Source organism: Gopherus evgoodei, chromosome 8 (assembly GCF_007399415.2).
Source record: "Gopherus evgoodei ecotype Sinaloan lineage chromosome 8, rGopEvg1_v1.p, whole genome shotgun sequence".
NCBI classification, from domain to species: Eukaryota; Metazoa; Chordata; order Testudines; family Testudinidae; genus Gopherus; species Gopherus evgoodei.
In genome coordinates, this window is record NC_044329.1 from 31,134,983 (window position 1) to 31,148,256 (window position 13,274).

General features: G+C 38.0%; 1 protein-coding gene across 1 annotated transcript in view; it reads left to right on the forward strand.

Moving 5' to 3' along the window:
• The window catches only part of DOCK2 (dedicator of cytokinesis 2), a 525,760-nt gene that overhangs the window by 50,071 nt on the left and 462,415 nt on the right, over positions 1-13,274 (forward strand). Inside the window, exons 4-8 of the mRNA XM_030573060.1 lie at positions 5,697-5,752; positions 6,134-6,230; positions 7,388-7,536; positions 9,889-10,024; positions 12,317-12,471. Of these exons, the coding sequence (XP_030428920.1) occupies positions 5,697-5,752; positions 6,134-6,230; positions 7,388-7,536; positions 9,889-10,024; positions 12,317-12,471 (593 nt within the window). The remainder of the gene's footprint in view (positions 1-5,696; positions 5,753-6,133; positions 6,231-7,387; positions 7,537-9,888; positions 10,025-12,316; positions 12,472-13,274) is intronic.

A 13,274-nucleotide genomic window follows, 5' to 3' on the forward strand; every position in this document is an offset into this window, starting at 1 on the left:
TATTAGTTTATTTCAGAGCTGTCAAAGAATCAAATCCTGATCAGTTAGTCCAACCACCTCATTCTGTTTTAGTTCAGTGGGACTCTACAAGCTGGGTAAAGTGAAAAGGATTTGACCTGAAATTTGTTCTTAAATATGAAGAGAAGAGAGAAAACAGATCAAAGAGAAAAGAACGGATGTCCCTTCAGATCAAGAGCGCTGATGAAGATGTGACCTGAAATACTTGATTAAAATTAATTTATTGTGAAATTGTAAAATATTGTAAGTGCTTCAGCATTTGTTCCAAATATTCCTAAGCCCAGATTCAATATGAATTCCCATCAAGCTTCAAGTTATTGGCTAGGAATGACAACACAAACCTTAAATTGTGATTGTTTTGGTGGCTTGCGCATGTTTCTCAACGTGGATTTTTCAGACTTAAAATCTGAGCTCCTCAGTTAGCTTGTAGTTACTGTGTTAACTTAAACTTTCATTGTGTTGTGAATTCAAACATAACACATTTCAGTTATGACTTCCTGCAAGGTTAATTTGTCATTTGACATACTCAAGAACCTGAGTTCAGTAAAAAAAACAACCTAGAGGTTTACTTGATTTGTATTGAATTTGTCACAGATACTAAAAAGTTTATTTGGGGGTTTGAGTGGAGGATAACACAGACTTTTTTTTATAAATCCACTATTCAGATAAAACACCATACAGACTACTAGGAAGCAGTAGTCAATATTGCAAAGGAGATGTAATATTTGTAAATGTGATCAGCGCTACCTGCAGATGTATGAAAGTCTCAGAACAGACCTATCACAGAAAATTAATATATCTGAGAAGTAGGACATTCCTAGTGTCAGTAAAGTGATGTTTGAGTCATTTAATATAAATGCCTAACCAAAATCCACGGAGGACCTTCATAACAGGGTCTAATTCTTGTCCTATTTTCACTGCTTTGAATAACCTTATCATTATGTTCTTAACGAGTTTCAAAACTACAGTCCCTAGGAAGGGCACGTTTCAGTCACCGGAATCTAATTATGCTGTTAATACTTTCTGTGGATCCAGGTGCACACTAAAATGGCAAAAGCTATTATAAAGGAAATCCATAATCTTGTTAATCTGGGGAAAGGGGACAAAAATCCTGTTTAGGCACTCATAGGAGGATGCTTGAGGATCAGGGGATACTTTTAAAAAGTACAGAAGACAATTTAGCCCACCTGCCCCTAAACTGATTGATCCGTGAACATAAGATTCAGCATTGATCTTGCAGTTTCAGTCAATAGGCCATCTTGATTGGGTGTTACTATGAAGTAAGTGTTTAATCTATCATTTGTTGCTTTCCTTCATTTACTAGTTAAGTTTTTTAGTATTTGCGTCCGAATGCACCCACTTTGGTTCTAAATCTCACTTCATGTATCCTGAGTCTGTGGCTGGTTTAGCACAGTTTCTTGTGACTTCTGGTCAAGGTAGTCTGGGGGCAGTAATTTTAGCAACTCTCAGGCAGAGGGAGCCATCAGTTACAATAAGATCAAACTTTAGCAGCATATATCTCTACCTTTGTTTCTTAAAATTTGCTGAGAACATTTTGCCCTGTGTGCAGATTAGAATAAGTGAATGACTTAAACATGTCTGCTGCTTGGCTCTGCCAGAACTGGAACAGATTTGCATCTTTGTTACCATCTATTTACTTACTGCTCTGTGATGTATTTACATGGACATAATTACAACTTTAATGTTCTTAGATTAAGCAAGGAACTGTTATCCAACAGACATCTTGTAAACTGTTTTACAAATACCTAAAGAAAGAATCTTAAGCTGAAAAATAAATTATTCAGTTGGCAGGTGCAATCCAAGTTAAAAGTATTGTATAAAACTTACCAGAGTCCTATAGGTTTGATTTTCTTTTATTAAAGTGCTCATGGTGTCATGTTTTAAGCAAGTGAGTATCATAGACTCAGACTCTAAGGTCGGCAGGGACCATTGTGATTATCTAATCTGACCTTCTGCATGTTGCAGGCCACTGAACCTTACCCACTCACTCCTAACTTCTGGCTGAATCACTGAAGTCCTATATCAGTTATGGTATCAGTGCAAATAATGTTTTCTTTATAAATATGTAGAATCTATTTATTCATGTTCCTCATGGTACCATCTGAGCACTAAAAATAATAATGCTAATAGTAGATGTGCAGGGCACCTGACTCCCCCGCTGCTATTACTAGCTATTGCAGGTACTATGGAGGGCCCTCCAATGCTCAAGTACTGCATCAAGAGCAGGAGGTGGTGCCTGCTGGTGCTGTAGCAGCACCTCGGCAGAATCTTCTTGAAGAGAATAGGTTGCTGTCTGCATGTGTGTTGTCTGGATCAAGGTGAGGAAGCAGAGTCACTCCTTTTTCTCCCCATCCCCTCACCCCCCTGACATTTGAGCTGCTCCCTTTTTGAAGCTTCTCCTGCCTCAGGAGCTGCTGTTGCAATTGGTCCTTCATGGTGATAATGACTTAACAGACTAAAGTGAACCTGAAAATCTTGCTTTTAAAATATAGACCAGAACTAGCCATTTACTCATCCTTACCCTTTTTGAAATTCGGGTCAGTGAAAATTTTCATCCAGATGCTCTTGAACTATTTGGCTAAAATATTCGGAATTGTGCCAATAATGTTTCTTAAAAAATTTGCAAGGTTTTTCACTCTCTCCATTCTTTGTACTCTCTTGTGTTGAGCATTATACCCCAAAGGAATTGTATATGGTTGTCTTTCTACCAAAAGTTGTACAACTAATTCACCAAAATATGCATATTAAAATTAATATTCATTAAGTTGCGTGGATATTGAACAGTACATTACACACTGCCACAGACTTGCTATCTGATGGGAGGGGGCAATTTATCAGAAGATATATATGTTAGATGCCTAACTGAGCTTGCATGAGCAAACTTAATGCTGGCACTTCCTAATATTTGAAACTGAGATCTCAGCTTTCTTTAATGTAGATTTTTGTATGTAATCTACTTTGTTAATTCAGAAACCTGAAAAGTTAAATGTGCTGGAGACTCCTCTACATAGTATTATGAGACCTTCCCAATGAAACAAAGGGGTCAAGAAACACTGATGAGTGTATTCATCCTCCATCTCCTTCAAAAAAGAGGTGAACTGTCAGGATGTACCCTGCAGAAGAGGCAGCAGATGAGATTCCCCATTACTCGACATGTGTAGTATGACAATCAGGAGGGTAACAACTTCAGTTTCCAGCTTGAGCCAATCACTGGGCTAGAGAGCTGTAATATAGAAAGCCGGCACATCATCTTTGATTGACACATCAAATCTAGCCAAATATGTTCCAGAGATTTAAAAAATTTAGCAAATCTCCAAGTTGAAATCTAGAGCGAGAGCCATTTGAAATTAAAGGGTGTTCCCAGGAAAGTCTGAAAGTCTTAACCTCTGGAACATATTACGCTACATTTGATGTGTCAAGTCAGTCACAGATGATGTGCTGGCTCTAATCCCTTCAAGTCCAAAGAAATCCTAGCTCTGTTACCATATCTAGGCATATCAGCAGCTTTGCTTGCTAGCGTGAGGGAGATTTCTTCCTCGAAAGACCAAATTGAGAGAGTCAAAGTTTCCTTGAGGATAACATGCAAGAACTCAGTTGCCGCAGTGCCACTATGTATCACATGAACTAACCTCGCCTGCTCAGCAGTTGTCTGCAGAGGTCAATTAGTGATAAGAAAATCAAATCTGTTTTTTGAGAAAAATCTCTTGCTAGAACACGTGCCTGGCACCTTGCTAGGCATACTGAAATCTCAGTTGTTTGTGAGCACATCTGATTGTGGATGTAGAAGACATATGGTCAGATTAAATGGCTTCCTTTATCCATAAAGTGTAAGGAAGGGACACGCTCTTTCAGTTTCATTCAAGAAACCCTGCAGGCTCCTCACAACCGTAGCCCCATATTGTGAGCTCAATGTTTTGTAGGATGGTAGGGACACGCTATTTGTCACAAAAGCCATTTATTGGGCAGAGGTGATTGGGTCCACTAAATCATCATCTTCCCTTTAGACTGTTGCTCCTTGACTTCAATGGAAGTGTCGATATATACCTCTACTATTTCTATCGTCTGTTTCCCTCAGTCCACTAATTGATCTTGTCCAGATCATGTTTACAGATATATTTTAATTACTGAAGGGATCATTTTGATCATCTAGTTTGACTGCTTGTATAACGTGAGCTACAGGACTTGCCTGAACCAGCGCATATTTTATAGAATTAATCCAATCTTGATATTCGTATCAACATCCTTCCTGAATTGTGGACTCTAGATCTGAACACGTGATTCCACTAGCAGTTGCACCAGTGCCAAACACAGAGATAATATAGCCTTCCTACTCCTAGTTGGGATGTCTGTGTTCATACATCCAAGGATCGCATTCGCTCTCTTGTGGCCACAGCATTGTACTGGGAGCTTGTGCTGAGCTGATTATCCATCATGAGAGCCAAGTCTTTATCAAAGTCAGTGTGTCCTAGGATAAAGTCTTGTAAGGATGGCCTATTTTCTTTGTTCCTAGGGTCTGACTTTTTACATCTGTTGGTCTTAATGGATGTTGATGGAGCCCTGCTTACCAAGTGATTCAGATTACTCTATATCAGTGACTCTTCATTATTTACCACTCTCCCAATCTTTGTCACTTGCAAGTTTTATCAGTAATTTGCTTTTTCTTCCAGGTCACTTGATGAAAAGGTTAAATAGTGTAGGACCAAGAAGCAATCCCTTCAGGATCCCTTCCCAAAACATACCAGCTTGATAATGATTTCCCTTTTAAGAAAGGCTATGCTGGGTAAGACCAATGGTCAATCTAGCCCAGTATCCAGTCTCTCACAGGGGACAGTGCCAGATCCTGCAGAGGAAATGAACAGAAGAGTGATCCATCTCTTGTCATCCAGTCCCAACTTCCGGTAGCTGGAAGTCTAGGGACACCTGGAATATGGTATTGTGTCTCTGACCACCTTGGTTTACAATTAGAAAAATTAACATGACACATGTAATGGATTGAACACTGGCTAACTGACCCGTCTCGAAGTGTATCATTCTAGCTGAATCAAAACATTGTGCAGTACCAAGTCAATTGACTTTCAGAAATCTAAGTATTCACTTCAGCACCATTACTTTTATCAACCAAACTTGTAATCTCTTACAAATATCCAATTGTAACCAAACAATATTTATCAAAGTTCCTATAAATAATTACTTCCTAGAAGCCTTGTGAGTGTCTTGGGCAGGAGGGGTGGCTACTGATACTTACAGTGTTTTGCAGTAGGAAGCCTTTTTGGGCACAGTAAAAATTGCAAACAACTTATCTTAAGGAACAGCAGAATTGACATATAAAGGGAAAATGTCCATTTATAGTACATCACCATTATGTGTGTACTTAAGGGGTCTATTTTATCTTATTGTTGCAAAAAGAGAGAGGTGGCAACAAAAGTACCACCAGGTATGTGTTTGAAATATAAATAACTTTGGACCAAAACCCAGGATTTGGTTGCCTAGGTGGAGGAATTCAAGACACATTTATGGTCTACTTTCTATGGTTAATAAACAGGGAAAATCACTGTGGTAATGGCATGGTTTAATGTTTTGGAATAACTTGAATTTATTGTTTTAAGAAACATTGGAGCAGAATGACAAATATGTGTTTTTGGTTTTGTTTCCAATAGGGAATATTTCCTAAATCTTTTATTCACATCAAAGAAGTTACTGTTGAAAAGAAAAGGTATTTCATTATCATTGTTGCATTTGGTTAATTGACGTTAATGAATTTTAGACTGCTTCTATCTAAAATGAAAGAAGATATCTACCTGGTACATGACTCTTCAGTTTATGCTGGGCTTATATTAATTGAGAAGTGGGAATGGAATAACTGAATTGTGAACAGACTTGCAACCTCATTAAAAAGGAATAAAAATATCTGATTCATTTTAACTATACAAGCTAAGGAGACAGAGAACGTAGGTATTAATTGTCATTTTACCTTCCTAATGGATGGATCATCACTGTCTAAGAACTAAGTTCTAGGACATTAAGTGACAAATACTTCACGGTTGGTTGTTAGGTTTTAGTCATGTTAATTTGTCACTTTTTCCCATTTCCTTAGAAATACAGAGAACATAGTACCTGCTGAAATTCCATTGGTGCAAGAAGTTACCACTACATTATGGGAATGGGAAAGCATTTGGAAACAACTCTATGTGGTGAGTAGAAGTTTTTGCCATGACTAAAATTAGATGGAAGATTGGTGAGAAAAATGCTTGGTATCCAGGGATGCTACATTATGCATGTTAAATAGGCTTATTTATATGTATCAAGCTGTCATTGTAATTGCCTTTGTTTTATTTCTGGAATACAAGATGGGATTTGAGAGAAGATTTAATTAAGAAATGATCTCTTCATCTGAGTATTTGGGTCACTATGTTGTTCTTCAGTAGTATTAAAATAAATGACGTGGCTTATAATTGTTGCTTAGAAGTAGTTGAACTTCATGCTTTTAGATAATTAGTCTCCTGTGTCTGGCTCATTTTGCATAATATATTTGGCCTGTGCAGTATGTGTGCTTCCAGGAGGAGGAGGCAGGTAGATCAGGAAACGTGCAATAAACTTTTTTTCGTCTGAAAATGGCAAATTGTCAAAACTAACACTTGTTTGTTGGGAAGGTTTCTCTGGGCCAGGGTAGAGCTTTTGCAGACATGGGGAGAGACCAGAATAGCCAATTTTTTAGGACACTCATTTACTATTTATGAGACCGTGATTTAAGACTCTCTTCCGAATATCCTCCAGAAAGAAAGCCTGTCTCCACCTTGCCAACAATTTATTCTTGTTATGCTTCTTTGTTATATTGAAGAGCCTTTTTTGCATTCAGTGTTTTTCCCTCTGTCTCAGTAATAGTACTTGGACTTTGGCAGGAGACTCGATTAATCTCCTTTTTGGTAAACTAAACAGGTTAAATTGCTCAGTGTAGGGCATTGTGTGCAGTCTTTGAATAGTTTTTGCGGCTTTTCTTTGCCCCCTCTCCAGTTTTGCACTTTTAAATAGAGATGGACACCAGAACTGTATGCAGTATTTTGATATTGGTCTAACCAGTGCGGTATATAGATGTAATATCACCTCCTTTATTCTCTAGATGGGGCTTTCTTCTCCTGCAGAATTAGTACCCTTTAAATAACACTGTAAATTGCACAAGACAAAACTACTTCCAACCTCCATCCAGTCATACAATTACCATCCCCAGGCTTTGAATCCATAGCAATGTAGAGGTTAAACTGTTTTGAATTGAATGCTTAGTATACAATGAAGGACAATGTAGGAAGCTGAAATGAAACCAAGCCCTAAATGTGAACATTTTGTATTTCAGGCAAACAAAAAAGAGCAGTTCCAGCAGGTGCAATCTATGATGTACGACCTGATGGAGTGGAGGTCACAACTTCTGTCGGGAACACTGCCCAAAGATGAACTGAAAGAACTCAAACAGAAAGTCACCTCCAAAATTGACTATGGCAACAAGTATGTTTTTCCTTGTGCTAGCCTACAGCCATTGTACCCACAGAATCAGAGATTAAATTTTCCTCTGGTTCAGATGGGGGAAAGCTATATTTTGTAGGGAAAGAGGTGGTTTGCTTTAGCTCATGGTAGCTTGTTTTCATTTATGGAGTGAGACACCTGTTCTGATTCAGACACTGCTGGTTACCACTGTACCGTGTTTCTGCTGAGTCTACCCATGAGCTTACGTGGGTGTCACTCTTAATATAAACATATTCAGCAGTTTTCCAATTAGGTCTGAACATTTTAGTTTGGGGAGTTTACATGGAGCTGAATCATCTGAGGTACAGTGTTGCATAACAAAGATTGCAAATTGATGAATAATGGGTTTAATGATCCCTGAAGGCAAATTGTGCATTCCCAAGGCTTGAGTAAACTACACAAAAATACAAAAGTATAAAGCATGAGTAATTAATGTATGAATCAGACATTTTCACAAATGTATCTCGTGAGCTCTGATTTAATTCAAAGGAAAGTTTTTTTTTAAGTTGGTATCTTTCAGTTGCTTTTATCAAAATAGAGGGTAGTGTTTTATGTTGACATTAACTGAATTATTAAATGGAGCTCTTAAGACCCCACCCCCACTCCAGCTTCAAATCCTCTAATATCTGTAGACTCAACGGAAACATGATGCAGGTGCAGAGAAAATATTTTCTTCTTTTCAGTCTGTTTAGCTAGTTCAAGTCAATGACTTGTTCATTCAAAGTTAAGAAACCAACTGGAAGCTGAAAAAGCAAGAAAGCTTGTTTTCCTCTTACAATATATGAATAAATACTAGGTGTGAGAGGATGATATCTAATGTTTTTAAAATCTTGAAGGACGTGGTGACCAGACACTGAGTTCAATTCATTAACTCAAGGTAATAATTCCTTTGTATAATCATTTTTAAAATGAAAAACATGTTTATGAAAAAATTACTAAACTATCTAGCAGTCTTATGATAGTTTTACTTAACATTTAAAAATGTTTTTTACATTTTAATTGAATTCACATTTTCATCCAAATAGAGCTTAACACAAATCACAAGGAAGAAATTAAATCATTCAGTAAATAAGAAATACACCATTCACCATTGTTTAACATAATAATTTTTTTTTTTAAAAAAGCACTTGAATAAAATAAGGTAAGCTAAACAATTGCCTAAATAAATGTGCATAGATATAGTGTGTTGTCCTGGTTAGCAAAAAGAAGCACCAAATGTAGGGTAAAGACTGTCATTAGCTACAGATAATGTTTCAATGATTCCCAACTAATGAGAGTCAACCTTTCCTTAGGAAAAGAACTAAAAAGTACAAATGCAAAAGCTGATTAAAATCAATAATTTAAATCAGGGTTCCTGCTTGCTGATTGAAATCACAATGACAATTGATAATTTAACAGCTTTAATTTAAATCTGTTGGCCCTAGGGGAGGCTCAGGTGTTGGGGGTGGAGGATGTCAGTCTGAGGAGGGCAGTGGGGAATTGTTGTGGGCACACAAGAGGAGTGAGGAGGTGCTGGGGCAGAATGGGTCACCTGGGGAGTTGCTGAGGTGCCAGAAGGAAAGTGCTGGGACACAGACTGTGTTTGTTCCAAGGAGAGCAGGGCTCTAAGAACAAGCTAGAAACTGGAATGGGGCAGACTTCAGTACATGGAAGACACACTCTGTGGTGAGGTATGTAGAGTCTTGAGAGAGTGAGACCCTGGGTAGAAAAAGAGAGAGACAGTCTGGTGCAGGGGAGAATCAGTGGGTAAGGGATCTGGAGAGGAGGAGGAGAGTCCCAAGACTATCGTGGAAGAACCAAAGAGAATGGACAGGGTGGGAAATATTTGGCAGAGGAATGGAATTTGGCACAAAGGGCTGAAGCCAAATGGAGCACACTGAGAGGGTGGAACAGGGTGACATGAAATTGGAGAGGACAGACAGAGATACTTAATCACTCTACTGGGGAAGGTTTATACCCTAATAAGGACTTCATGAAGTCTACCAGTGGTTTGGCTGTTGCTCAATTTTACACGATAGGCACTTGGATACTATAGGGCTAGGTGGCACTATAAAACCCTAATATGGATCTGTAAAGGGAAAACCAAAGCTTGAAAAAAAACTGTGGGGAAAGATGTTTCTTTTTTTTCTTGATAAGTATCTTCAACAAAATAGTGTCTTCAGATGTATTACTTAAATTATATATGTTCTCCTTGTTCTATTAGACTGAACTGACTGCTTCAACATTCCAAGCAGCTTATTATGAATCCAATTTCAAAGACCGTCAGTTGAATATAATTTGTTCTAGAAGAAAATTATCATGTTTTATGGAGTGCTTCTTTTTTAATCTCCACAGGATACTTGAGCTAGATCTAATAGTTAGAGATGAAGATGGAAATATCTTGGATCCAGATAAAACCAGCGTCATTAGCCTATTTCATGCACATGAAGAAGCTACTGATAAAATTACAGAGCGGATTAAAGAAGAAATGGTATGAACAATTTGCTAAAATTGGCCTTTCCTTTCAGAAAGTGTTAATTCAGTTTACAAGGTGTTGTCTGTTTGTTTAAACTTGATCCTTCTCCCAGTAAAACCAATGGGAGTTTTGCCACTGATTTAAAGGAGCAGTTTCTGATCCCTAGTTGATAAATATGGAACATGTTACCTCAGTTGTCAATATTTACTTTGTTTTACCAGATTGTCAAAATTTGCCTAAGAGTGACTTCAGCAAGTTTCTCCATGCATTGAATAAGATGAAAAAGTGCAACTGTTGGTCTAACCCAACAACTGAAGAATAGACTTGAGTGTTAGTGACTGGAACTGGATTAAATACATGGGCCAAGATGTCAAAACTCGGTACCTAAAATAAGATTCTCAAATAAATGGCAAGGCTCCGATGTGGTCTGACTTCCACAACTACTGGCTTGTAGAATTAGAACATAAGAATGGCCACTGGGTCAGACCAAAGGTCCCTCTAGCTCAGTATTCTGTCTTCTGACAGTGGCCAATGCCAGGTGCCCCAGAGGGAATGAACAGAACAGGTAATCATCAAGTGATCCGTTCCCTGTCACCCATTCCCAGCTTCTGGCAAACAGAGGCTAAGGACGTCATCCCTGCCCATCCTGACTAATAGCCATTGATGGACCTATCCTCTATGAATTTATATAGTTCTTTTTTGAACACTTTTATAGTCTTGGCCTTTACAACATCCTCTGGCAAGGAGTTCCACAGGTTGGCTGTGCATTGTGTGAAAAAATACTTCCTTTTGTTTGTTTTAAACCTGCTGCCTATTAATTTCATTTGGTGGCCCCTAGTCCTTGTGTTATGAAAAGGAGTAAATAACACTTACTTATTTACTTTCTCCAAACCTGTCATATTTTATAGACCTCTATCATATTTCCCCTTTGTCGTCTCTTTTCCAAACTGAAAAGCCCCAGTCTTATTAATCTCTCTTCATATGGCAGTCATTCCATACCCCTAATAATTTCTGTTGCCCTTTTCTGAACTTTTTCCAAGTCCAATATATCTTTTTTTTGAGATGGGGCGACCACATCTGCATGCAGTATTGAAGATATGGGCGTACCATGGATTTATATAGAGGCAATATGATATTTTCTGTCTTATTTCTATCCCTTTTTTAATGATTCCCAGCATTCTGTTTGCTTTTTTGACTGCCACGCACATTGAGTGGATATTTTCAGAGAACTATCCACAATGACTCTCATATCTTTCTTGAGTGGTAACAGCTAATTTCGACCCCATCATTTTATATGTATAGTTGGGATTATATTTCCAATATGCAATGTGTTTTTCAGTTGCTGCTCCTGTTGAATGTTGGCCACTTACTTGGGATTTAGGAGCTTTATTTAGGTCCCAAGTCTTGAAAATACTGGCCATGGGATATAAGCTACTGCCAGTTAGTTGGTCTGACTGAGCCAAAAGGTTTAATGCATATGAGAGAGGAAGTTGGTACATTTAACAACTCTTGGTATGCTTGCTGATGGTGTCAAGGTCTAAATGATCAGAGCACACAAATAATTTGAAGTCACATTTTAAAACATGGTTCACGTGGTTACACTTCATTGTCTTTATAAATATTAAATGTATCCTAAGAACTATCAAGTGATGTAAGGTTTGGGCTTTTTTTGCTTATTAATCACAATGTAAATAAAATGAGACATATGTTAAAGAAGAAAAAGACGTTTGAGTGCGTTATGAAATCTTCAAATCATGACTACTGTGAATAATGTATCATAAATTAGTATTTAACACCACATGCCTTGTTGTCAGTCAGAAGCTCAGTTGAACAAACATTGCTTCCCAAATATGGAAGGGTCATCACTAAATGATACAAGACAGATTAAATCCCTGCTGAACTGAGTCACTTCTAGAGAATTGTATTGTATTCTTTCTTTAAACATGTAGTGATGCCAGGTGCAAGCACTGATGAAAATATCAAAGGGTCTCATATATACTTACTTTAAGGACAGTCCAGGAACAGATTCGCCGCTCATCACCTTGTTCATACAGGCTGTGTATGTGTGTGAACTTCTTATGCACTATTCAGCATCTTAGGAACATTTGGAGCAGTGGTTAGGTGCTAGAAAAGACTGTAAAGTTTGATAAATGTTTTAGGCTAAATTCTACCCTACCGTGTTGCTTAAACTGAGAGCAGAACTGGGCCATTTTCAGATGAACCTTGAGTATAGAGCAGTAAGTGCAGGTCTTCCTGGCATTCAAATTAGTTTGGTCTAATTAATAATTTTCCTCCTTCTGTGTGTAGTCAAAGGATCAGCCGGACTATGGAACGTATTCCCGCATCTCCTCATCCCCCACCTACAGCCTTTATGTCTTTGTAAGAAACTTTGTATGCCGAATAGGAGAGGATGCAGAACTCTTCATGTCATTATATGATCCGCAGAAACATACAATTATAAGGTAGGCTATATTATTTTCCCCTGGAGAACTAATAGTAAAGAGAGTTGATCAAACTGGAGAGGGAGTGTAATGGCCAGTGCACACACAAAGGGCAAAATTGTACAAGAAAGTTTTTAAAAGGAAAAACCACATGCACTGCTGGAATCTGGTGATGCTAGGCTGGAGTATTGTGTAATAGCAAACAATAAATTATATTGAGGGCAAATGGACCAGATTCTCTTGGCTTGAGTGTGCTCTGAAATCTTAAGTGACTGCTGATGTTGCTTCAAAGCTGACTGATTTCTGCATTGTGTAGAATTTTTTGAGCAAAGATTAATGAAATGTTAAGGCAGTTTGTTTAGAGTTTGTTCAGTCTTCATTTGGAATAAACTACTTGCAGTCAGTGTAGCAAGTGAGGCATCAAATTTTGTGAGTTCTGTATGACTGGTCTAAGTCCAGTCTTAACCACTCAATCAAAACAGTAACACATTTGGGCAGAAGCTGAGCTGATTGTTAAAATCTGCAGAAAAAATAAAAGTTAAGGTCACTATTGCTGGTAGGCAGACAACCTCGACGCAGCTAGAGATTCAGTAGATGGACAGTTCACTGCTGTGAAAAATGTTCCTTTGCCTCATTGCCAAAATAGAAGTTTTTACAACAAGCAATGGAGAATACAAACCTCTGACCATCAGCAGCTAAAATGTGTTTGATTATGAGAGTTTCCATCACCTTGACTACCAGTGCCTAGGTGATTAGTATGGAAGAAATTCTATAGATGGGAAAAGCAGAGGATTATGTTTATATGTTGGACCATATAGGAGAGT